General features: G+C 55.2%; 1 protein-coding gene across 14 annotated transcripts in view; it reads right to left on the bottom strand.

Annotated features, from left to right (window-relative positions):
• Positions 1–25,970, bottom strand: part of ARHGEF10L (Rho guanine nucleotide exchange factor 10 like) — a 133,721-nt gene that overhangs the window by 41,479 nt on the left and 66,272 nt on the right. For 8 of the 14 annotated variants that reach the window (XM_081056142.1, XM_081056136.1, XM_081056141.1 and 5 more), the window contains 12 exons: positions 25,718–25,824; positions 23,551–23,628; positions 22,360–22,539; positions 21,422–21,538; positions 19,912–20,004; positions 18,986–19,159; positions 14,760–14,905; positions 12,759–12,773; positions 12,342–12,523; positions 9,250–9,365; positions 8,582–8,709; positions 6,948–7,048 (listed from right to left, as the gene is read on the bottom strand). In XM_081056142.1, the coding sequence (XP_080912268.1) occupies positions 6,948–7,048; positions 8,582–8,709; positions 9,250–9,365; positions 12,342–12,523; positions 12,759–12,773; positions 14,760–14,905; positions 18,986–19,159; positions 19,912–20,004; positions 21,422–21,538; positions 22,360–22,539; positions 23,551–23,628; positions 25,718–25,824 (1,437 nt within the window). The remainder of the gene's footprint in view (positions 1–6,947; positions 7,049–8,581; positions 8,710–9,249; positions 9,366–12,341; positions 12,524–12,758; positions 12,774–14,759; positions 14,906–18,985; positions 19,160–19,911; positions 20,005–21,421; positions 21,539–22,359; positions 22,540–23,550; positions 23,629–25,717; positions 25,825–25,970) is intronic. The other 6 variants (XM_081056132.1, XM_081056131.1, XM_081056139.1 and 3 more) reach the window with 1 other exon arrangement.

Below are 25,970 nucleotides of genomic sequence, written 5' to 3' on the forward strand. Positions count from 1 at the left end.
GAAGCTGGTAGAGCCCGAGGACCAGGTGGGCAGTGAGCAGCCCTGGAAGCCCAGGGAGCCACTGCAGGCCATAGAGGTCCGGCCAGCACAGTGGCCTAGACTGACCCAGCCACTTGCCCCCCCCCAGCACCCCTCCTGCCCATCCGAGATGAAATCGGACCTCAGTCCTTGGTCATAGCTGTGGGTCTCCAGCAAAGAGTCAGGTTTAAACCTATGGTCTGACGTCCCTTTTCACTGAGCAACCTTGTGAAATCATCCCAACTCTCTGAGCCTCAATTTCTTCACCTATGAAACAGAGACGATAAACATGCCTCCATCCTGTGTTTGTTGTGAGGACCCAGTGACATCATAGATGGATAACGGTTTCCAAAAGCGTTCAGACGCTGCACTCAGTCCCGGCCCTGCTGCCTTGCCCTTACCTCTGAGAGGTGGGAGACGGTCGGAAACCAGCAAGCGGACAGGATGGTTTGGGATTGCGACCACATGGCCAAGCTACTTTTATAACTGATTGTGATGATGATGGGAAATGAAAGATTCTTCCTCCTGCTTCTTTTGAAGCTACCCCAAAATCTCCAGGAGCCCCAGCCCAGCTGGGCATGGAAGCACCCCAGCAACCTGCTACAAGTACAGAGGCCCAGGCCCAAGCCCAGAACCTAGACTTGCATTTGGAGACGTCTGCACTCAACAGCATCCGCTAAACCACCTTCTCTGCAGCGGCTCCTTCATACGGGTCAGGGCTCCCTCACATGCTGCCACCTCCAGGAAGTCCTCCTGGAATACCTGGTAACAGTGTCCCCCTTCTCTCAGAGGGAAAGATCCTGTCTTATTTATCCCATAGCCTTCACCAGAACCTAAAATCATTGTGTCCACTTTCTTCTTTAGGATCCATCTCCATATATCTCTAGAATGTAAGTTCAAGGCAGCAAGATCTGGGTTGTCTTATTTGCCCCTGCTTCACCAGCACCCAGCACGCTGCCTGGGCCGAGTAAGTGCTCAGCAAACATGGGGTTGAAAGAATGAAACGAAAGGAGTGAGCGAATGAGTAAACGGCCATCTCTCCAAAGAGTTGTCCTTACTAAGGAGCCCATCCTTTATGCTGCATATGACGACACTCCCTGTGACAACTGCCTTTCTGGGATCCCAACAGTAGGGGCACGGAGCAGCTAAAGCACACCCACTGTGTGCATCAGGCACACACTGAGTGCTCTACACATGCTCCCCGGCTTCATTTCCACAATAACCAAGCACTGTCAGATAATGATTTTCCCTTTATGGACCATGAGACTGACATTCAGAGATTAAGCTGACCAGGTCATACGCATGCCTCGATGGCCCAGTCCAGGTGACCAAGGTCTGTCTGACTCAAAGCCTGGGTTCTCTGCACTAAACCAGGCAGTGTTCCAGCAACCCGCCCCCCACTGACACCCAAAGGCATAACTGCCCCTGGACATGGTAACACTGGACTATGAGAAGGTAGGTGTGCTTGTGCCTAGAACTTTGGAGGAGAGGTCATCGACTGAACTATCGTGACAACAGCCTTCCCACCCTGCACAGAGCACGCACTGCAGAAATGCTGTCGGGGCGGGGGTGGGGGGGCAGGGGCGATGGGAGGAATCAATAAAGTGCACAGAGTTTGGGTTATACAAAAAGACAAAATCCTAGAGATATCTGCATAGCATAGTGCCTATAACTAACAATTCCATATTATGTACTTAAAAATTTGCTGAGGGCAGATTTTACATTGTGTTCTTATCACAATAAATGACAGACAGACAGACAGACAGACAGACAGACAGACAGACAGACGGGAGGGCAGGAGGGGGTTTTTGGAGGGATAAACCTGTTATGGCATAGACCGTGATGATGGGTTCACGTGTGTGTACCAAACTCATCAAGTCGTAGGCCTTAAATATGGACAGCTTTTTGTATGTCAATCATACCTTAATAAGGTGGCTTTTTGTAAAAAATGCCATTGCCTCCAGAGAAAGGTGGCACCTGAGTGTCAGCCATGGCAAGAGTTGCTGGACTGAGGTGGCAGGTGTGAATGTTTGAGAAGTTAAAGATGTTGGCAAATGTCAGGCATTACTGCGTGGACAACCTGCTCCCGCCGAGGCTCCAACGCCTGTCCCCAATGCCACCTTGAGCACCAGGCACATCGGTGCACCTGACCCTCCAAGAGTAGAGTCGCTGGGCGGTGAGCTCACCTCCAAAATGGGCCCTCCACCCCACTGGGCCCTGGAGACAGAATCACATCCAAACTGGCTCCCGCCACCAAGGAGGAGAGGCCATCAAGGAAAGGACGACTACGGCAGAGGACAGGCACCACCAGAACGGAATGTGTGCCACGTGTCACTGCTTACAAAGCTCTGTCCTGATACTGTCTCATTTCATCCTCATGGCCACCAGCGGAGGTCAGTGTTTCCATGCCCATTCTACCCTGGGAAAATGGACGCTGGGGGATGTCAAAGGCAGGGCCCAGGTGCCAAGGAACTAAGCCATGGGGACACTTCGCAGAGCGCCTGCCACATGCGGTGATCACCAATACAGCCCGCCCGCCTGCACCCATCTCGGTGGTAGGTGCTCATGTCACAGCCGCTGGGCAGTGAATAAAGATGGGCAAGATTTGAGTGTGCCCCTGCTCTCAAGGTCTGCCTGCAGTCACGCAGACCCTCCCCTCTAGCAGACGGGAGCTGAGCACAGCACCCAAACCCCAGTCCTCACCAGGTGGCCCCCTGGAACTCAGTCGGTGAACATAAACCCCACCCCACCCCCATCACCAAGTCACCCTAAGCCCCTCTCCTCTCCCCTCACCCCAAGCACCCATGGCCCATCAAGTCCTGGCAATTTATTAGCATGTATATATTTTTTAATGATCTGACCTTCTCCTTCCAGATGGTGCCTTCCCTGCCTGCGCCTGGGAACGTTAAAAGAAAATGGAGTTCTTGCTTCCCATCTGCCACTGACATTGTCCCCGTCACAAAACCAGAGCAGCGGAGACCAAATTAGAAGGCTGTTGCTGCTGAAAATTGAAGGCCCACTTGGGGTAAGTGACATTAAGAACTGGCACCGACGGCAAAGCTGTGATTTCCAATTGACATTAAGTGGGGGCTTATTTAGTGCCTGGCTCTGCAGCGCCCACTGAACACAAGAGCAGCAGGAGCAGCTCAGGCTGGGTACCACTACCCTTTCTGCTCCCCCATCTCCAAGCCCGCAGAACACCCCTGCCGTCTGCAGGGGGCTGGCTCTGCGAGAGGGGTCCTGGCAGATGCTCAGTGTGACACTGAGCCGGACACCTAACCTCTCTGGGCCTGTTGCCTCATCTGGGAAATGGGGGAATAATTCCAACCATTTGGAGCTATTGTAAGCCATTGAAAAAACAGATATTATGCTGGCAATCCCAGGCACTCAAGAAATGGTACCATTATGTCCATTGTCCTTGAGGTTAAGAGTGTTGCCTATTACTCCGCTTGCAGGCGCTGCCCCTGGGGCCGCCCCACCACCACCGGCTGACCTGCTCTGCTTCTCCAGCCCCGACCTGCCTCCCAAACTCCTCCTGTGCTCAGTCCCAGTGCCGTGCCTTTCTGTCACTACTGCCCCAGTGGACAGCCCAACTTCCCCTCGCTACCTCCCCAAATCGGAGGCAGCCTCGGAGACCCCTCTCACACCTCCCTAAACAGATGTCAGGGCTGTGTGACCTTAGCACGTGTCTTCTCCAAACACCCCTCCCCTGCAGACAGATGCTGGTATCCAGGGAGGCCAGGCAGGTGGCTGTGGCCAGCCAGCTGGGGTAAAACCCAATCATGCCCCAAGGCCACCCCAGCCCCGTCCTGGAGGGCAGACCCACTGCTTCTGGCCAAGGGCTCAGGCAGGTCCCAGTGCCGACCTCAGGGAGGTTGACAGTTAAAGGAGAAGAGGCCCAGAGCACACGTGATGTGCACCTAGGTCATGCTCGGTCTTCATAACTGGATCCGTCACTAGGAGGAGCAGTGGTGTTACTGTGAAGACCAAGGGCTGGACAACCAGCCAAGTCCAGGCAGCAAGGGAGGGCCCCCAGGCCGTGTGTCGAGGATCAGCCCGCAGCCTGCCAGGCCCAGGTCTTCTGGGGAGGTAGGAAAAGGAGGCTATGGTGGGAGAGGCTCCAGGGCCACGTGGGCCAGGGGAAAGGGACACAGGAAGAGAGGGTCAGAAGCCCCCAGTCTCGCCTCTTCCTTCCCTGGAGCCTTCCGCCTGCAACCCTTTTCCGGGGCCCATACAAACAGAAGACTAACTGGCAGAGAGAGGTGCGAGGGTATGCCCGAAATCACAGAGCTGGTAAATGGCAGAGCGGGGAACTGAACCCAGGCAGTCTGGCTCCACTTCACGCAGTGCTAAGGTTCCAAACACAACAGGGGAAAGGACCCCTGGAGCTCCAGTCTGTTATGGGGGCAGGAAGCAGCCTGCCTTTCCCAGGTCTGCGCTGCATGGTGTCGCCAGGCTGGGATGTGAACCAGTCCCCAGATTCACCAGCACCTCCCCCACCCCCACCCCCAAACGCCCTTCCAAGGGGCAGAACTGACACCCACTCCTGGATCCCAGGCACCCCCAGTCCAGCCCTCTCCTTTCTCAATCTTCAGTGGATTATGATCTCGTCACACTGTAGTCACGGAGAGAGGAAGATATAGAAAAAAAAAAAAAAAACTAAAGGAATAAACTTCCTTTGTGAATAAATTTTTTTTACATATGCTATTTCTAACAGGCTCGTGTTATTTTTTCCCCTCCCCACCAGGCACTGCAGATAAAAAAAACAAACTGGCAAAATAAAAAGAACAAATTATTCAAGCCCCAGGGGAACCCAGGCATTCAAATAAGATTTCAAATGACTCTGGTTCCATTAAAACTTTTGCTGCAGTGAAACTGCGTGGATCTAGGGCGGCTAAGCGTCTTCACGGGCCGCCGAGACCCAAGCGGTTCACATCAGTCAGCGCCTCTCCCTCCAACACAAAGCCGTACTCAGCAAAGCACCTGGGGTTCAAACAGGAGATGGACCTGCCTTTAAAGTAGGTGTACTAACCGGGCTCAGGCGCTTTGCCCAAGACGCAACTGCCGCACAGGGGAGCGTGTGGCCTGAGCCCCAGCCGGCAGGGGAGCCAACTTACTCAGCCTTTGCTCGGGCCAGAATTCCCACAGTCCTCTGCCAGAGCTGGGTATAGCCTCAGCTGAAAAATCTTTCCTCCACCCTTCTCAGGCCTCCTGGTCACCCAGAAACATCCAGGAGAGGCGTGTGCAATGTCAGCACCAGATCCAAGAAGCGACTGGCTAAGCAGAAGTCTCTGATCCTGGCTCTTCCAAAGCCACAACCTCCTCCCCATCCCCTCCCCGACTTCCACCTGCCATCTGTGCACAGCAGGCAGAACAATCCACTTGAACAGAAATCGGACACGACGCTGTCAGGCTCCCAGTGCTACAACAAATAGCTCCCCATCACGTTCAGCATAAGTTCCATACCTCTCACCCTGGCTTCCTGGAAAACCTGGCCCCCCACCTCCACCTGCCCCATTCACGAGCTCTGGCCACCTCAGGGCCTTTGCACTTGTTGTTTGGAAGCCTGGATCACTCTGCCTAGATCTCTGCACAGCTTCCGATTCGCCTTCTCAGAGGCCCTACCTGACAGCAGTTCTGACCCCCAGGCTCAGTGCAAACTTATCTCCCAGCTTTATCCCCTTCACAGCACGTCCTTCCTTGTTGATTTGCTCCTCGTGTAATATCTGCCTACCCCTCCCTGTAAGCTCCCTGATAGCAGCGATCTTTCTGTTTTTGTCATTGCTCTTTTTCCCATGCCGAAAATTATTGTAGAGACTCAATAAATAGTTTCGTAATTGATGAAAGCCATCGATGAAAGTCCTGACTTCTTTCTGGAAATGTTTCAGAACCTATTGGGAAATATATACTTATCTATAAAAAGATCACGGCAGAAACAAAAATGAAAAATAAAACAAAACAAAAAGATCAATGCTATTGGCTGGAACCAGCAAAAGGGAATTCCGATACAGCACCGGGAACAATAGCTCTGACTGGCAAGGCCCTGGGCTTTTCATCAATTCACAAAAAGCTCAAATAAAGTAATTATAACTTAATGAATGTGGTTTGGCAGACAGAAACTCACCAACTTGAGGAGGCAGAATGAATAAGGATTGAGAGTGGGCTCTGGGGACAACTGCCCAGAGTCAGCCCGTTCCTGCTGTGTGAGCTCAGGCATGTCACTGCACCTCTCTGGGCCATAGAACCGTCAAGCATAAGCAGGAATTCACAACATACCCACCTCTTAGCGTTACTATGAATGTGAAATGAATGGTGCATAAAATGCTTAGAAACATGGTTATATACAGGAAATGCTCTGTAAATATAGATGCCCATTATTATCTATGTTATTATTAGGAAGTACACAGGGAAAAAAAATCATAGAGGTCCTTGGTTGAAAATCAGTTTAGTCTAATCTGCTTCGCTTCTTGGTAACAGCTTTATTGAGATATATAATTCAGCTACCAGCCTTCAAAGTGTCCACTCCACTAGTTTCTAGTATATTCAGAGTTGGGCAACCATTACCAGCATTTAATTTGAGAACATTTTTATCACTCACACACAAAAAGAAAAGAAAGAAAGAAATCTTTAGTAGTCCCTCTCCATTCCCCCCTCCCTCCAGGTCCCTGGCAACCACTAATTTACCTTCTGTCAACTCCCATTATTTTACAGATGGGGAAACTGAGGCTCAGAGAGGGGAAGTGATGTGTCCAAGGTCATTAAGCAGCGTCTCAGGACTCAGAACTTTGGCTCCAGTTGTCTCTCCACTGCACCCTCTACCCCCAAGTCAGGAGCCTGCCATGAGCTTGGACATCCCACACACATACACCCCCAAACCTTCCCTCTCCCACCCCTACCCGCCGAAGTGCTCTCCTTGGGGCTTTACTCACGCAGTCCGATCTTGGCCAAGTGCAACCTGTTGACCCAGGAGATCTTGCTCAGGGGGTTGGGGGTGATGAAGATCACCATGAAGCTGATGGGGCGGCCGGACCTGTGGTGAGGGGGGCAAGGAACGTGGGTGCCCAGAACAAGGGCCTGGGTCCCGCCGGGCAAGCACCCAGCTCTTCCCTCAACCCACATGCCCTGGAGGTGGAGTGAGGTCTTCTCAGAGCATCAATGTGCAGCCACAGAGGCTGCTGGCCTACCCGGCAAAGCCTTAGTCCCCTGGGGGGAGGAGTCCCTCCACCCACCGTGGCCCCAGGAGGGAGGCACCTCCCCCAGAGTGGCCACCACACTCCCCAGCTCGGCCCCAGGTGCCTCGGCTTGGGTGCCTAGCAAAGCCAGAGGTATCTGATCCTCTGCAGGCTGACTTGAGAGGCCCGTCCAGGGCCCCACCTGGTCAGCTTTCACGGGCCTTGTCAGACACCTGTACATGTCTGACCGGGAGTCTCTGCGAGGAGGACTGGCTCTCACTCAGGTCTGTTCCCAGCACCTGGCACACGGTAGTTGCCTGGGAAATGTTTGTTGACTGGACACACGAATGAATGAAGAAATGAGTGAATGGGGTTGTGCACAGCTTTGGGGCAGCTGGAGGTCACGGTTGTCACCACACTGTCATCTTGGAACAGCAGGGACCCCTCAGAGTTCTCTGGGACCTGTTCTCTGCCATGGGCCATCCCAGCCCCAGGGAGAGGGGCAGGATCAATGTCACTACCACTGTACGGTGCATGAGGAGAAAGGGGCGCAGAGGAGAAAGGGGCTGTGCGAGGCCACTCAGCAGGGCAGTGGCAGCTCCGGTTAGAGCTCAAAGCTGTTGACTCGCAGCCTCAAGCCCTGAGCCTTGCATCCTGGGCTCACAGCCCTGCCTCAAACAATAGGGGTCCAAGCTTCCCTTCCCTGTAGCCACTATACTTGTAACAATATGTCCCCCAGTGTCCCCTGGGGTTCTAAACCTGGGCTCTGAGTCCCTCACTGCAGCAGCCTAGGTTTCAGTCAGATCTGAGAGCCCAGCTCTACCTCTAACCATGTGGCCTTGGGCCTGTCATGTAACTCTCTGAGCCTCACCTTCCTCATCTGTAAAATGGGGTAATAGCACACCTTACAGAGCCGAGGAAGGCTCAGACAAATACCTTTCCCCGCCTCTGCCGGGTTGTCATCAATTTCACAAACATCAGCTGAGGGTTTACTCAGCACAAGCTGCTAGGTGGGCATCAAGGGACAGAGGCAGTGCTGGGAGCAGGTTGGGTCCATGAGAGGAGACCCAGGGCCTGGTCCCAAGGGACTGCACGGTCTGATGTAAGTAAAAGGACACAGCACAAATGGCACCAACCATCAGCAGAGAGTCCAAGTACACTAACAGAGGCTGGGTTTACCCTGGGTGTGAAAAGATGGTTTGTTCATTGGTTCGTTCATTCACTCATTCATTCATTCGACTACGAGCACCGACTCCATGCCACATGCTGCACTACGTGTGGCCTGCAGAGTGTCACACCCCCTCCCATCACAGCAACACTGACAAATAGGATGGTTCCAGGGCCCCCCCTCTAAATTCCCCCACTTCGTCAATGGCGCCTTTGCCTCTCACTTGTCAGGTTTCCCAGGAAGCAGGAGCCTGAGGCGGCACTTGTTGGCAGAGTGGATCTCCTCCTCCTTCACCCGCATCAGCCTCTGCAGGGCCAGGCACCAGTCTTGAGCCACGGTCATGTTCAGGTTCTAGGGTTGAGGAGGCTAATGAGGTCACCACACAGCCCACGGACTCCCCAGAAGCCACACCAGATCCTACAATAGTCAGGGAACCCCAGGGGAGAGAAAATGGGGAGAGGTCCTGAAGCTCAGCCGGGAAGCTCGTTCAGCCACAAGCAGGAGGCCGACTCCCCGTGCTCCAGGCTGCGGGCAGGCTACCCAGCCCTTGGTTCAGACCCCACCTGGCACCCCTCCTCTGAGAGGGACACACTTCCCAGCAAGCTTTGTCTCCAGCCTGGGGCAAGGCCGGGAAGGGGCGAAAAGACCACCAGGCAGAGAACAACAGCAAAACATGCCCTGCAGCCAGGCCCTGCTCAACCGGAAGGAGAGGCCACTCACTAGACTCGTCGGTAGTGACAGGGACCTTAGCCGCCCCTGCTGCTTGCAGGAGCTGAGCCAAAGCCACGTCAGGGGACTGGGCCAGGAGAGCAGCCCCCCCACTCTGCTGAGTCTGGGCCCACAGGGAGGAGCCTGGAGCCCCAGCAGGCCTGGCCGGCCAGCGTTGTATACCTGGTAGGTGCCATGCAGCGTGCTGATGAGTAGGGTAATCTGCTCTACCACCGCCAGGTCCTTCTGCAAGTCCTGCAGCTCCTGAAAGAGCCGCGGGGGCCCGAAGTACACCTTATCTGGGCGGAGAGAGACCCAACTCAGCCTCAGGAGCAGGCAGGTGCCAGCGAGAACCCAGGCATCCACTCACTGCCCAAAGGAAGAGCTGTCACCCTGGGGATATGACACCAGAGATACAGAAGGAAACATCACGGGGCTCTTGTCTACTGGTGGGGACAGAGCCAACCACAGGTAAAGCCTAGCACCTGTGATCCAGGCCACACTCAGTCTATACAGAGGATCACAGGAAACCAGAAGACTGAGAACCCACTGTGCCTGAAGGAGATAAGGAGCCTTCACGGAGTCAGGAGAGTGGTGGGCACTGCCAGAAAGGAGAACAGCATGTGCAAAGGCACTGTGGCTTGAGAAAGCCCACGGACAGCAAATTGTTCAAAAACACACCGAGGACCTACTATGTGCCGGGTTCTATTCCAGGTGTTGGAGAGACAGTTGTGAACAAGACGGACGGGGTCCCCACTCTTATGGAGCTTATGACTTGGGGAAAGGGGAGGAAGTATGGGGAAGCATCAGTTCTATGCACAGATGGTAGAAGGTACTGGGGGACAAAGATATCATAGCGATGGACCAGTGACGATGTAAGAAGATGCCCAGGTCTCTGCTGATGATACAGCTGGAGTGTCAGGGCCTGAGAGATGGGCAGCAAGAGACAGAGCAGGAGGGACCCCCAGGACTGGATGGGGGAGTCCTCAACTGCCATGCTAGGGAATCTGGGCTGTGCTCTCTAGGCCATGGTTTCTCAAGCTGAGGTCTTATGGAATTCCGGGGGCGGGGGGAGAGGCATATTTTGGGTTGTCATTCAGATGATTATCTAAAAAACAGATAAACATCCTGAATCCTGGATGTAATGACTTTAAAGCCACATTCTGCTGCATGGTCTCAAGGCTTCCGGGTTGGGAACTGAGCAGGGCTAACTGGATGGTCACAGGCAAGGAGCAACGTGGACAGGGGAGGTAAGAGATGTGCTCCCACCAAACAGTGGACAAAGACGAACTCTGCGGGGACCCCAATAGGTGAGCTGGTGGGAAATGCAAGTCACCGTATGGCACCCCACGGCATGAGTGCGGAGCACTCAAAAGAACCTGCCCTGTCAGAGGGTCACATCCATATTGTGAGCAATTCGGTTCCAGCAAAACAACGTCACCCATCACATGAAATGAATGCTGTTCCTTTGAGTTTTACTGTTTTGTAGCTTCATTTTTATCCCATTTGTGAATTTTGTCTCTGTTTTATGGTTGTTCACGGGCTATAAGCATAAGGCATCTATTGTACTTAGTTTTATATTTGCACACATTTCAATAACAATATAATAAAAAAAATCATTCACGACCAACTGGGGTTCAACAAGAATTTCTTTTTGCCCTTTAAAGGGGGTCTGGCAGCATGTTACTCTCGTGTCATGAATGTGGCCACAGACAAAAGAGTCATTGAAGGAGGGGTCCCAGAGTGAGGACCGAGTAGTGGGGGGAATGAGGTCGAGCTAGGGCTGAAGGTGGTTCAGTACAGCCCTTCCCAGGGGGCTTCTGTGAACAGAGTCAGGAATGCAAATCAGCCCTTCCTGCCTCACAGACCAGGGGAGAGTCGTTCGCATCTGGGCATGGTCGCCACTGTCCAGCCCAGCCCTCCGAGGGGCAAATAGCATGATGCAATCACTCCCTCAAACTTTCCATTACTGCCCACAGCCCGGTGAGGCCACTTCCAGGGTCAGGCCAGCTGGTGGAGAGAGTTCGTGTAGCCCAGCGCCTTCCCAGCCTGTAGGAGATACTCCGGCTAAGCACTCCTTTCTGTTAGCCCTGCAGTTCAGCACCCTGCATTCATTCAACCAACGTTTGATAACACCCACCTCAAACTGGCTCCAGGCAGGGCTCCAGCCATGCCAAGGAAAGAGATGGCAACCTCTACAACTGGCTTTGAGAGCACTGGGGGAGGGGAGACCTGGCCCAGTCTGAAGCAATCAGAAAAGGCTTCCTGCGGAAGTGCCATCTGAGCTAGGAGGGCAAGTAGATGAAAACAGAGCTGCAAAAGCAGCTCTGGGAGAGGGAGGAGGCCGGAGAAGGCCCTGGGGCAAGGGGAGGCTGACCCCGGCCCCCAGGAACTGAGAGGCCAGTAGGCCAAGCTCAGGGAGTGAGGGGACAGAGTGGGCTGACGTGGAGTGGTGGGAAGGCACCCCCAGGAGGGGCGCATGGGCCAGAGTGAGGACCCGGGACTTTATCCTGAGTGAGGGGAAGCTACTGGTGGATTTCAGGGTAGTGGGTGACACACACAGATCTGATCTGCATTTTGAAGAGTCGCTCTGAGGATGGGTGGAGGATGGACAGGAAGGGGACGAAGGTGGAGGGCAAGACAGCAGGCAGGGTGCTACCGCAGCAGCACTGAGCAAAGTGGTGGCAGCTCCCATGGAGACGGAGACGAGCGGACAGACAGAGGCCACTGAGCATCAGCCCCGAGTTGTCCTTCTCCTCATACCCCACGAAGTGTAAGGGGATGGGCAGAACATGGGAAGGAGGACCCAGGCAGAGCCAGGCAGCCCTGAGCCTGGTCCCTGAGGGGATAGGGGATAGGGTGAGTGTCACCTGGGCCCCTCACGGTCCAGAGGGGGCATATGAGGCACAGAGAGAGGGCGACACCTGCCGATGTGACACAGGGAGGCAACCAATGGCCAGGCAGCGACTGGAAGTCATGCTTTCGGACTCAGAGTCGCCTGCGCATGCCTGTGTGTGCACGTGTGTGTGCACGAGGGCATACGGGGCTGGAGCGGGCAGGGGCACCGGGCACCTGTCCTGTGTGTGGGGTGGAGATGTGGCGGTGAGGGACACGTATGTGCACATGCAGGTGGGGCTGTGGGTGTGTGTTTGTGCGCAGCCGTCTGTACACTAGCAAAAGCCTCGTGGCCAAGTGGCCCATCAGCCTGGGGATCCCCAGATGGGCCCTTGAGCCCGGGCAGGTGCGCCCCAGGCAGCAGCCGGGCAGGTACTCACTCTGGGCCTGGCCCGTGGCAGAGGACTTCTTGGCGCCGGCATGCTGGATGAGCACGTTGTCCTTGTCGTAGGAGCCGCCTTCCTGGCCCACCTCCACCACCTGCACCTGGGGCAGCGCCGTGTTCCACTTCACCACATACCTGGGCCCCAGCGGCACCAGGCTGCTGATCTCCAGCTGGCCCCTGCCAGGACAGAGAGGATGAGGCTGGGAGAGCCCACGGCAGCCCAGCGCCAGGGCCAGCCCAGAGTGCCACCCCTCAGCACACCAGCTCAGCCAGGCACCTCACCGCCCAAGCACAAGACCTCAGGCCCAAACCAAGCCAGGCAGGGCAGGGAGCCATCGATGTGAAGCACCAAATGCCCAGCCCCAGCCCCAGATCCAGAATCACATGCCCCCTAAGACCCCCAAGCTCCTACCTGTGGTTGGCAGGCCTGAGGGAAAAGACAAGAAGAAATGGAAGGTCAATACTGTACTGAGTGATTTCTACAGGCCGGAGGCCGGCCACTGGGCTGAGCCAGGTGTGGGCAGAAGGGACCACACGCAGGGCCTTCTCACTGCACTAGACAGCCTTCCGTTACCTGAGTCCCACAACGGCCCTACTAGGAAGTCTATATTATTCCGGATGAGGACAGTGATCGACAGGTCACGTGACACCCCAAATCTCCCAAACTGATCCCCCAAAAGTGGGCCCTAGCTCCCCTATCACACCAAGGTAGGCCGTGAGTAACAGGCTGGCAGACCGGGTGTCAGTCAGATATGGTGCCTAGGACATACAGGAGACTTAAAAATGACAGTGCTTGATCGAGTAAGTCATCGACTGAGAAATGGATGAATGAGTCAGCCATGAGTACTGCCACACTGGTCTGGGATGGAGCCTTCCTTGCCTGAGTCCCTACCAGGGCCGGGTGGTCCTGTCCAGACTTCTGCACTGACACAGAGCAAGGGCTCAACAAATATTTGATGAATTAATACCTGTTTCCCCAAAAATAAGACCGAGCCGGACCATCAGCTCTAATGCATCTTTTGGAGCAAAAATTAATTTAAGACCCGGTCTTATAATTATATTATATTATATTATATTATATTATATTATATTATATTATATTATATTATATTATATTATGTTATATTATATTATATCATATCCAGTCTTATAGTAAAATAGACTGGGTCTTATATTAATTTTTGCTCCAAAAGATGCATTAGAAAAAAAAAAGATGCATTAGAGCTGATGGTCCAGCTCGGTCTTATTTTCGGAGAAATACAGTAGTGTACCACGGACAACCCCCAACTCTGCTCCGTGGCCAGGACCATGGGCAGGAATGCACAGCAGACTGTGGGTGCGGAGTCTAAGTCAGGCTCCACGGGCACCCTGACCCCACGTCTGCTCCTGCCGTGGGTGGGAGGGCCAGGCGGGGATTAACATTCAACTATGGGTGACTGCGTTCCCTCTTGGATCTTGGTTACTGTTGCCATGCTGTTGTGTCCATGATGCTTTTTAAAGGCTGTGAAATACTGAGAGCAGAGATTCTCTCCGCTGGCGTGGATAAGAGCCCAGCTGAAAGGTCCCAGCTGGAATTCCTTTGGTAAAGGTTTGTAATGCCTGCCACCTACAGGGCCAAGCAAGGGATGCAGGTGAGTGTACAGCCGGTGGGGTCCACCAGTCACTGGTGAGGACCAGCAGAACACAAGCCCCAGGAGAGGGGACATGTGGCCTGGGCAGTACGGGCCCAAAAGGTGGGATCCTCACATTTTCGAGATTAGTCACATGTCTCCATGTTTGTGTGAACACCCTGTGTGAACGTAACAAAAGATTCCTGGAGGCCAATGCAATCCCTGGGCTGCGAGTTTGCAGACTCTGGTTTAAAGAATCAGCCTCACCCATCCAGGTCTCCGACTCTTTCAGGCACAGCCTGGCAGCCTGGCTCTGGGCATTTCTACCACCTGTGACCCAGAACCAGGAAACCTGGCTCCTGCGGGAGAAGATGCTCTGGGCCGTGGGGAGAAAGGCAGATGCATGCTAGGAAACACTGGGATCTGGCCAGAGGAAAATTGATGTGAATTAAAGCAGCAGGGATTTGGGTTGGGGACAAGGGAGAATCTCTTGAATTTCAAAGTGGTCAAAACGCGGGAGGCTGTTCAGTGACCAAAGGCGGAGTTCGAGTTCCAGAACAGACCACTCTCTACCACGGACAGCTGTTTGCCCAAAGGCCAGGGGTGGCCCCAGATGACCTCTCCAAGTGCTTCCTAGAGCTGGGGACTGGGGACAGAGCCAGCCAAGAGGAATGGGAGAGAAAGCCGAAATGTCTGAGACCTAAGCTGAGCTCACATGGGACCCTGTCTCAGAGAGGCCAGCCGAGGGACTGGGTAGGATAGGAGTGTGTCTCCAAGGAGGGGCGATGGCCCAGGCCGCTTACTTGAAGTTGATGTTGGCACAGACCAGCATGTCATTGAGCAGGAAGACCCTGCGCTCCTTGGACTTGATCAGCTGCCCGCGGTCACCATACACGGTCTCCGTCAGCGTCTCACAGAGAAGCAGCTGCCTCTGGCCTGAGGTCAACAGCTGAGGGAGGGGGACATAACAAGGTCAACAACAGCCAGCATGCAGGCTGTTACACAGATGTCACCATGCCAGAGACCCAGAATTCTCCAGCTGTGTACAAAAGGGATCTAGGCTGGAAGGGGCCCTGAGGCAGGGCCATGTCCTCCATCCTGGGGGTGACAAGAGGCTAGAGGACCACATGCTGGGTTCTCTGAACACCCACCCTGCCCAGTAGCCAGCACCCCTCTCAGGTGAGCCAGGCACTGCCAGCCCCTCCCTATGACAATCCCGAATGCCCAGCACTGCCAGCGACACGAGCTTTGGGTCACAGACACATGCTCCAATCCTGATGCCCCGAGTACCAGCTGTGAAGCCATCTGGCAGATCACTTCCCCTCTCCACACTTCAGTTTCCTCAGCTGTCAGGTGGGGCAAGAACTTCCACTGCTTAGTTCACCAAGGTAACGCGTGACCCAGGCCTGGAGACGGAACTCGCAGAGCCCAGGGCAAAATGAAAACGCGGACCTCAGTCAAAAGTTCTGAAGGATTTCAAAATGGTAGCAGCAGAGCATTAAACCAAGTTTGGGGCCCTTCTGAGTGCTGGCACAGGTCACACGCCCAAGAAGCTGACCTGGCACGTGGCACATGATGGCCACCCTGTAAACGGCCGCTATCCCCTCGGCTGTTGCTGCTATCCATGACAGTTCACCGTGAAGAGATGTGGCCTCATGCAGGGAGCTGCCTGGCCTAGAAGTCGGTCCCATTCTTGCACCCTGACCTGTTGAATAGCCTCACCCTGTCTTGTTTCTTGGAAGATCTTCCGATGGGGTGGCGCAAATCTGCTGGTCAGTGAGGTGACCTATGAGGTGACCTCTGAGGAAGCGAAAGACCTTCAAGCCTCAGGCAACTGAGCAGGAGTTTGCCGATCTCAGGCTGGATACCAAGAACCCTCTTCCGGCACTGGGACCACCATCCCACCCAGGACCCACTGGGAAAACATCTCACTAACAGGGTGTTGTTGTTTTTTGGTGGGGGGAAGGAGGATTTAGCAAAATTCATTCCCAAAACCCATGACTCTGAAGACAACAGTTATCCTCCCCTTCTTCCCCATCCTCACTAGGAAACGGGCAGAGCACCCCAAAACCTCTCCTGGAGAGAACGCCCTGTCATTTTCCAAAGAACCACGTCTCCCAAGTCAACACGGAAGTCCAAATGGTAACAAACCCAACTGTGTCCCGGGCTCTGTGCTTGGCACTAAGTACTCCACTTCTCATTCCATGGGCTCAGCAGTTCCCTGAGGCCGTGCCCACCCACAGGAGGAAGCCGAGATTCCAGAGGTAAAGTGACTTGGCGAGACCCAGAGTAGGACAGAGCCAGGCCACATGTACCGTCCCCCCCAGCACCAGGCAGCTGGCCACACACCCCTAGCTCCTGGCTGAGCGAGATAGGAGTCAGGGAGTCCCCACTGCTCCGACAACAAAAAAGGACTTGGGTTCCCTCGGGGCTGCCCTCCTAACGGCTAAGACTGGCTTCCCCCACCCCACTACTTCCATCAACAAGCTGACTGCCAGATCATGAAAACACGAATGGGTCCCCGAAAACAGCAGACCCCATGGAAGGCTGCCAAGTGTGCCGTGACCCAAAACTTGGGAGAGGAAAGTCCCCTGAGGACTTTCTGGCAACCATGCCCCTGCTCCTTGGGCAGATTAAAAAGAAAAACCCAGATATTGCACAAACACCCGCCTGGAGAGTCCTGAGCAGGCATATTTTGAAATAACTACACGCTTCCGTTTTGGGTACACCCAGTTTCATTTCTGCTTTTCCCCGACGGACAAGAGGAAAATCACAGGACTGGTCTCAGAACTGGCCGAGACTGCCCAAGGGGGCCCTGGCAGGGGGAGGGCGCTGTGTGTGGCCACCACCACACTCTGCATGACAACGTCCCACGCGTATCAAACACACCCCCACTTGACAGGTGGAGAAACTGAGCCTTCAGCTGCTTGCCCATCACCAACAGGTCTTCCTCACTTCAAGCTAGTCACCAGCGTTCCGTAGGCCCTGGGTCCTCATGGGGGCAAGAACAGGAGAGAACAGACAGCTCTTCCCAGAGCACCTGCTATGGAAAAGGGCTTCCTCCTCTGGAGCGATCTCTTCCCACTGCAGCTGCACAGAGGTGTGAGCCGAGGCAAGAGAAACCCTCCTGGTTACAGAAAAGGAGCTAAAGGAGGGAACAGAAGAAGATACTCCCAAGTGCAAAGACCATTAAATACCAGCACAGGTGGCGTGGCTGGGCTGAAGGCTTTTTCTCGAGAGGCATTCCAAAATAGAAGGCTTGTATGTTACTCGCTGAGGGGATCCTGCCTGCAGGTGGGATGGAGGCGAGGGGTGACCCCCAGCCCTCATGCCCACCCTGAGCGATCCTTGATGGGGACATCCCCCCAGGAGGGGGCTCCGTCCCCTACCCCATCTTTTTTCCCATCTCTGTCCTCCTGGAACAGGTGAAGCAGACCCAGATGTCTGCAGGGCCAGCAGTTAATCTCACTGGGAGGATTAAGGGGTCTGGGCAGCCGTTGCTTAGGCGACCGGTGCCATGTAGGGAAGTAGAACAGGGTGGCAACTCTTCCGATCCTTCAAGAAGATCCACAAGTCTGAATTTTATGGGCTACTTCTCCATTTTCAAATGTTGGCAATGGATTTGTTTTTCTTAAAAAATACTGTGCAAACTAACTCTGGGTGGTGAACACACAATGGGATTTATAGACGATGTAATACAGAATTGTACACCTGAAATCTATGTAATTTCACTAACGATTGTCACCCCAATAAATTAAAAAAAAAATACTGTGCGGACCTAAAAACACATGTGCAACCTGCATTTGGCCTGAGGTGGGAGAGTCTTAAGATGGAGGACCCCTACAGCTTAGAATTGCAAGGGGCCCTGTGGGTTATCTTGTCCCCACTCTGCTTTGAAGGCCCGTGATGGAGATCAAAGATGGCAAAGTGGGTTAGAGAGCACTGTATACCGTAAAGTATGGTCCATGAGGGAAGGGCTATTATCTTCCCGGCAGCCCTTCCTGTACTATTCGAAAGTTCCACCCCTTGTGGTTGAAATCTCACTGGCTTTAGTTCTGTTTTCAGGGCCCATAGAGCCTGGGGGCTCCCAGTGTTATCCCCAGAAGATTTGAACACCTCCGTAGGACCCCCCACAAGACAGATGTCCCTTTCCCAAAGAATGACCCACGTTCTCGCCAACGTGCCCTGGGACAGGGTCGCTTCACCTTGAACCATCTGGGCTAACCTCCACCCTCCGATGGGTGAAAGAAGGCGGAGCCCAGGGTGTAGAACCTCCCAGATCTGGGTTCAATTGCTCAGGAGGCTCAGGTCACATGCTGCTAGGGACGCAGAGAACTCAAGTTTACCAACAGGTGAGTCCAAGACGTGACTATTTTTTTGTGTGTGTGGTACTGGCCTTGTACTTTAAACACAGGGTTCTCTACAGGCATATTTGAAAGTTTTTCAAGATTTTTTTGCTAGAATATTCCTAAGTTACAACCCCAAAACATAACATGGATTTTTCACCTTTCTTCTTTAAAAATAACACTCATAATGACGACAGCCACTTTGTATTAAGGACTCTGGGCCTGGCTGCTTGGCCGACTCCCTCGTTTGCCTCGCAGCAGCCCCGGGAGCCAAGCACCACTGAACTCTTCTCCTCTCAGAGGGAGCGTATGAGGTTCAGAGAGGTTGGCTGATCGCCCTGAGACCACACAGCAAGCCCCAGTGGTAAAAGCTGAATTCAGACCCAAACTCTGACTCCAGAGCCCACTCATTTAAACACAGTACTAGGCTATCGTTTTTGATGTCTTCACTGACAATTCCAGGGATGAACAAAATGAATAGTAACATGAGTAGTAATAAATGTGGGGATCCAGTCAAGATTTATCCCCTAGGTAAGGTCTGCGGGCTCGAGAGAAGCAAGGAATCCCCTCTCTCAGAGAACACTGCCACCTAGTGGGGGGTGGCGGGGCAGGAGGCAGAGAGACAGGTGACGAAGGCTGCAGAGCAGGTAAGGGCATGCAGGTGGGGAGGCCGTGGCACTCACCTTGCTGAGGCTGCTGCGGTCACTGACGCTCTTGGTCAACTGCTGGATCTCGGCCACCTGGTCGGCCAGCCGCTTCTGCTCATTAAGCTTCTCGGCCAGCGTCTCCAGCTCCGTGAGGGCCAGCTGTAGCGAGAGCCTGTCTGGGTGGCCCCTGGGGGTGTTCTTCAGCATGTCCTGCCCAGAGAGAGTCAGCACTGAGCACCGCTGCCCCAGCAGACCTGCCCCTGGCTGGGGTCAGAGCCTCCGCCTCCCCGCCCCCTACAGAGACTGGGTCTGAAAGAGCCCAGCTTGCAGCTGGTACAGAAGGTATCTGACATAGGGCATGGCCTCAAGAAACAGAGAATGAATGAAGAAAATAAAATAAAATAAACGTGTGGCCCAATCCCTGATTCACCAATCAATGGTAAGCTGAGAGCGCACTCCTGCAGCTGGCTGCTCTGAGGACAGAGAAAAAATTGCTGCTGGGACCCTAGGCTAGCAGCCACCTTTTCCAGCTGGGCAGCCGGGGCTCATCCCCTTAGCTGGGGACCTTCAGCAATCAGAGGAGGTGTCCCAAGCTGCGTGGGGGCTAACACTCCCTAAGAGGGCTGAAGTGGCCAAGGTCAGCTAGTTCACTGGGCATCTCCTTCCTGCCAGGACCCCTCACGTCCTGGGATTCCACATGTCTTTCTTCCCTCCCCACAACCTGGGCTCACACACCACCAGTCACTCAGCATTCCACACTGGGGAGGTGGGAAATAAGCTGTCGGATCTGAACGTCTCCACCCCAGAGCGGAGCAAAAGGAGGGCCGGGGTCGAAGGCCCTGCCCACCGTCTACTCCACAGCAGATGCGTGGATGAGAAGCCCCCACACCACAGAGACTCGCACTAGCCCATGCCACACCCTGTCCGTCAGTGGGTACCTGACCCTGCCCGTCAGTGGGTACCTGAAGCAGGAGGATGAACTGCGGGAACCTCTGGATGGGTTTCACCATCAGCCCGTAGAGCGTGACGCGGTCGGGGCTACACACCTGCCGTCGCTGTTGGAGACGAGGTGGAATCATTCACTGACCCTCTGCAGCGAGGTCCCAGTGCCCCGGGGTGCAGACGCCGCCCAGCTTGGGCTCCTTTCCCCAGGCCCAGGACTCTGTTCAGCCTCGAGCCTGAGAGAAGAGCCGGGGGGGGGGGGGGATGCGGGGGGGAGTCCCTGGTTCTGCAGCCAGGGCTCCCTGTCACCACGGGGTCCCTGCACAGCCCCTCACCCTGGAAAAACTAGAGCAGTCATGTTAAGGTCTCTGGGCTAAAAGCATAATTGGGAAATTCAGCAATTTATTGCAGAGGTCAAATCTCTAGAAGTCGCTGAGAAGACCTTTCCCTCCGCTTAAACTAAAGTAGCCGGGCCCAAGGCCAGGGTGAGGGGCAGTGCTGTCCGGTCTCTTCTGTTTCCAGCACTCTAGCCACAGATCTGTCCTCTTGATTCCCGCGCTCATCCTGAGACCCAGGCTGCACCACAGCCTCTCCACTGGCGTCTACTTCCACCTGCCCTGGCCCGAAACTCTTCAGCAGCTCCCACTGCCGGAAATACCACATCCTAGGACCTGGGCCTGCAAGTCCAGAACCGCCTACACTGAGCTCAGCTGCCTCTGGCCCTTCTCCCCTGGACTCGCCTAGAGCACCCAGTGCTCCCGGGATCCAATCACACTCACCTACCCCACGTCCTCCTGCCTCTGACCTTTGCCCCACCACTCAGGCACCTGGAACACTCTCTCCTCTGTCTCCACCTGTTACAACACCACTGTCCCCCCAGGACCCATGTCAGATGGCATCCCACTGAGAAAGCCCCCGACCCTCTTGGATCAGGACAGTGGGCAGCTCAGCCGAGGCCCCAGCTCCTGGCCCACCTGTGCCCTCCGCGAGGTGGCACACTCCCTGCAGTGGGGTCTCCATATAACTTGCCTGACTGTACATCCCAGGAAACTGGGGCAATCCTCACCTTTGTGTCCTTTCACTTCTAATCTCTCACATGAGGCCCAAGACACCCCTTTGAGGAATTCTCCTTGCCCTTTTACAAATGAAGGAAAGGGATAGCCCACCGACAACCTGAGCCACACCTGGGGACCCACCCACACCCAGCCCGCCAAAGGAACACGGCCACAACACTGCTGGGTCTCCCCATGGCGAAGCCACCATCATCTCACCCATCCTCGAGATGTCACAGGCCTCCCCTCCCACCTGGCAAAGCCCAGGATCCCAAGAAGCTAATAGACACTGTAAAGGAAGGGACCCACTATCATCCCCTGAGATTGGGAGTACCCCAAACGAAAGAGGAGGGTATCCAGACCAAAGCAATATGATCCCTGAGGCTGGCTAAAATGCCCCCTCTCTCATAAGAAGCCCCCCTACCCCTCCATTACCAGTGCCCCCTTGAGAGGGGCCCTGGACCACCACTGGGCCCACCTTAAGGAACTCGAGGAAGGCAGGCTTGGTGAGACAGGCCTTTTTAATGATGGACATGGCGTTGGTGAAGTTGTTCACGTAGTCACTGTACACGTCTAGCACCATGGACTTTGAGAACTGCAAGGGGCGTGGGCACAGCAAGGGAGGACCACATCAGTGGGAGAGGTGGGGGCAGGCATGACACCCCTTTCCTACATGCACTTCCTCACCACCCCTAGGAAATAAAATGCCCCCTGGCCCTCCACCCTCACAGGTGGCACTCCTCACCCCAAACCCCTTGGACTCCCCAGCGTGTCAGATCTACTGAGGTTTTCAAAACAATACTGTTTTTCTTTTAGCAGAACCCAATTACCTAAAACAGATCAGAATGGAGTTCCACCAACTTCACCCTCCCTTGCCCCATGAATCTCTCTGGGGCCCATGGATTTCAGTTTAAAAAACCCCAAGTGTAGCACACCCCCTCATTCCACAGAGAGGACCCGAGCCCAAGAGCCCTGGAGCTGCCCAACATGGCAAAACAGAGCGTGGGTCAGGCTCCAGGTCCCCTTGATCCAGGGCACGCACCCAGATGCCCTGCAGCTCCCTCTGGGGACCAAGGCCGTGGTCTGTTGGAGCATCTCAAACAGTGGTCACTCTGAGAGTGCTCGGCAAGGGACCTTCAGACCGGCCGGGTGGCCGTCCACAGTGGCCAGTTTCCTGGAGGTGCTGCCCCCTGGGCAGAGCCAGAGCAGTGAGCGGGCTTCACTGGTACCATGCCTGCATCTCCAAGAACATACTGGGCACTAGAAGGTGTCATGGCTTCCCCCAGCTTAGGCCACAGGGAAGATTCGTGCCCTGCCACCGTCTGACCACGCCAGCTTGGACAAGGTGACCAGGCAGAGGTAGGAGTCAGGCAGGCTTTTCCCGTGGTGGGCCAAGGAAAGTTTGGGGACACCTACCGAAGCCACAAAGAGGTCCCCAATCTTCTCAGTGGAGTCCCACTCGGCCACGCGGGAGGACAGCGCGATCTGGAACATGGAGTGGCAGTGCAGGATCTCCTTCACTCGGAAGAACACCACCTGGCACTTGCGGACGCTCAGGGCCTTGGGCTCCATCTCCATCAGGGGGTTGCGGTAATCCTGCCGGGGGCAGGGGGGGTGAGTGCCCCAAGGCCAGGCCGCAGCCGCTCCACCCTCCCGCCCTCATGGCAACCTGGACAAGGCCCATCAGAGCTCAGCGGGCCACGGGTGGACATTCCTGTCAAGGAGAGCACACATCCCTCACTCCTCACCTGACTTCCGGAAGGATCCCCATGAATGTAACCCTCCTGGCCCCTCTTTGAGCACCCACAGCCCCCCCTCCATGACTTGTGTGTTAAGCTGGGTTGGGAGGAAGCCTGCCTGTGAGGAACTCCAAGGAGGTAGCCCCCAGCGCCAGGCTGGCCCCTTTTGGCTCTGCCTATGACTGAGCCAGTCTGTCTAATGGAGCAAGAGCAGTGACGTCACAGCAAGCTCCCCTGATGCCCAGCCAGCTGTGTCAGAAGAAAGGGACATTTCCTTCTTCACCTGCCTGAGGTCTGGGCTCCCCATTGTGGAGCTGAACTCAGACGGGGGAGAGAGGGTGTTATTAGCACCTTCCCACCCAACTCCTTTCCCTGAGGGCCCACAACATCCCAGAAGATTCACGGTTCAGGAATGCAAATAACAGACCAGGTAGGCACATCTTAGTCAAGTCTCGTGAGCATCTACTTAGCAGCCCCTTAGCACATGATGGCAAGAGAGGGTGTGTCCTACTCCCCAGCTCGGGGCGGCTCCAGAACGATAGGGAGACACAGCCCCCATCCCAGGGAGCTCCCAGAGTGGCGAGGAAGATATGGTACCTTCCAGGCCCAAAAGTGACCAGATGCCCTCGACTCTCCAGAACAGGCCTCATTTCATAGAACCCCAACTGTGTTTCAGAAAATGCAGTCCTCCCGTGGACACCAGGCATCAGGAATTCTTACTGTCCCCAGTTTGGAGGTCCATCTGTCCCCACAAAAGTGCTGGCCTTTGAGCCCTTCCCCTTAACACTGCCCACAGTCCCCAAACATTCCTTGCAAAGTGACATTCCAGGGCCCTCCCTGTCCTCTCCCCAGAGGCCCCAAGTCGCACCTGGAGTACCCGCTTCAAAGACTCCACGTAGCTGCCTTCACTGTGCACGATGGAGCCCAGAATGTGCCTCCGGACCACCTATTCGGGCCGGAAAGCATGGTCAGTGCCTGCGTCACCCACTGCACAAGCCAGCACGCAGGGACAGCAGGGACCCGTCCCTCCCAGAGCCCTCTTCTGGGACCACTGGGGCCGGGAGGGCTGGCATTTCCTTCCAGAGCCCCTGCCCACCCCAGAGAAATACTCGTGCTCCCCAGGCTCGAGTCCCCTGCCCGGCCTCTGTTCACACACTTCCAGGGACAGAGGAATCACCACCTCTCCTGGGGAGACGGCGGCCTCCTCCAGCTTCCAACAACTCTAGTGGAAAATTCTTTCTCAGATGGAACTGCAGTCTCAGCTCCTACCACTTACAGATCCGATCCTTAACCAATCCCTCTCCTACGTGACCGTGTTTGGGGTGCCTGCCACCCCACCCAGTGGGCTCTGCTTTAGACTAAACACCCCCGTCCCTTCCCCTTTCCCTCCCACTGTCCCCATCTCTCTTCAGTCCAAATCAACATACCCCTCGGGTGCAGCCTGACTAGCACCTGTGCAAACCCATGTGACGTGCGGCTCCCTCTCCTGGATGGGGGAGGGAGAGGGGGCCGGAACTTCGCTGCACATCAGAATCTCAGGGGCATCTTTAAAACATACTGTCACCTGGCTCCTACCCCAGACAGTCTGGTTGAATTGGTATGGGCTGGTCCTGGGTATCGGGGTTTTCAAAGCTTCTATTGTGCAGCGAAGGTGGGATAGAGGTCATGAAAGGTGTCATATGTGAGAGATGTCTGAGGGGGGAGCCTGTCCACATTGGTCCAGGGATGGGAGGCTGACTGACCCTCACTGTGTCCCCACAGCTGTCCTGAGAACGACATTCCTGGCTCCCACCACCACCATCTTCCCTGCTCCCCATGGCTTGTGGGATAGGCCGGGCCACTGTCCTTCACGCTGTCCCCCCCGTTGGATGCACTGTCAGCCATCTCCAGGTGCCCAAGCTGTTCTCAGAGCAGAGTTCTCAACCTCAGCCCATTGATGTTCGAGGCCGGGTAACTGCTATGGGGCCGTCCTGTGTGTTGCAGGACGTTTAGCAGCCTCCCCGACCCCTACTCCCTAGTTTCCAGGAGCCTCTCCCAGTGGTGACAACCAAAGATGTCACCAGACATTGCCAAATGTCCTCTGGGGAGACAAAATCACCTCAGTGGAGAGCCACTGGCCTAGAATAACTAATATTGCCCAGTGTGGGAAATGCAAAGGATCCCAAGGAGACTGGCCAACACCAGGAAGCGGAGCCCTGGATTACGAGCTGGAAGCCTGTGGTCTGGCCTGGCTCCGACAGCTGACACTGACTCGCTGTCCTGGGGCAGGGGAGAGGGGGGGTGGGTGCCACCTCAGTGCCAGGTAACAGAAATGATGGATTCCCACGACAAGAGGTGTAGCCCTATCTCCCTGATTTTCAGAAGAGTCAGCATTTTCCGCCAATCTAAACAATAGGCAAATTGAGCACGGTGCTCTATCGTGTCTTGCTCACTGTCCTCCCAACCAGAGGAAAGCAGGGGTCTCACACCCTGTTTTGTGGCTGGGGGAACCCAGATTGGGAGGGAATCAAACGAGGCAGCCAAGGTCCCAGAGCAAAGCCACCCTGATCTCGGTGTGACACTGTAGGAGGAGGAAGGCATCGCCTGGGGAGCCCCAGCTCCTGGGGAAGCCTGTGGTGACAGGTGGAGGGAGAGTGGGGCTGGGCACCTCACTCGCCTCCAGAGCCCTCCCTGAGTTGATTAGTTCAGGGCTTCCCCACACTTTTTTAACTGTAGTCCCCTTGGTCAAATAACACCTTTGTGTGAAACAGTTCAATTGGAGCTGCCCCAGGCGCCGTGGGTGTGGGAAGCAAGAACTGCAAACGCTGGGGGCCCCATCCGCCCCAGGACAACGGCATGGAACCCGCAGGGCCCAGTTGGGAAAGTCCGCGCAGCTGGTTGAGAAGAGAACCAAGAGGCCCCAGCGGGGGTTCTAACAAAAGCCCCCCCAGTCATCACTTCCCTTCAGAATGCAGACGTTATGGCCCCACGTAAGAGGCCAGGACCCTCAGCCATCCCTTGCCCTGAAAACCCCACCCCCCCGCCCTGCCACAGACCTGCTGAGGGCTCAGGCCATCTGGCATGGGGCCCAGCTCCGGGGCTGGGGGCTTGATGTCCGTGACACTGACCTCCAGGAGCCCCATGTCCTCCTCCTCCGAATCACCTGGAAAGTCAGACAGGCTGGTGACACAGGCAAGGCAAGGACAACACGCCCTGTTCCGGCTCCAGGGGCTGGGACAACCCTAGACTAGGGTCCTGGGGGATGAGAAGCTCCTGGGGCCGCACAGGCTCAGAGCCCAGTCACTGCAT

This window comes from Rhinolophus hipposideros (genome assembly GCF_964194185.1).
Source record: "Rhinolophus hipposideros genome assembly, chromosome: 8".
NCBI classification, from domain to species: Eukaryota; Metazoa; Chordata; class Mammalia; order Chiroptera; family Rhinolophidae; genus Rhinolophus; species Rhinolophus hipposideros.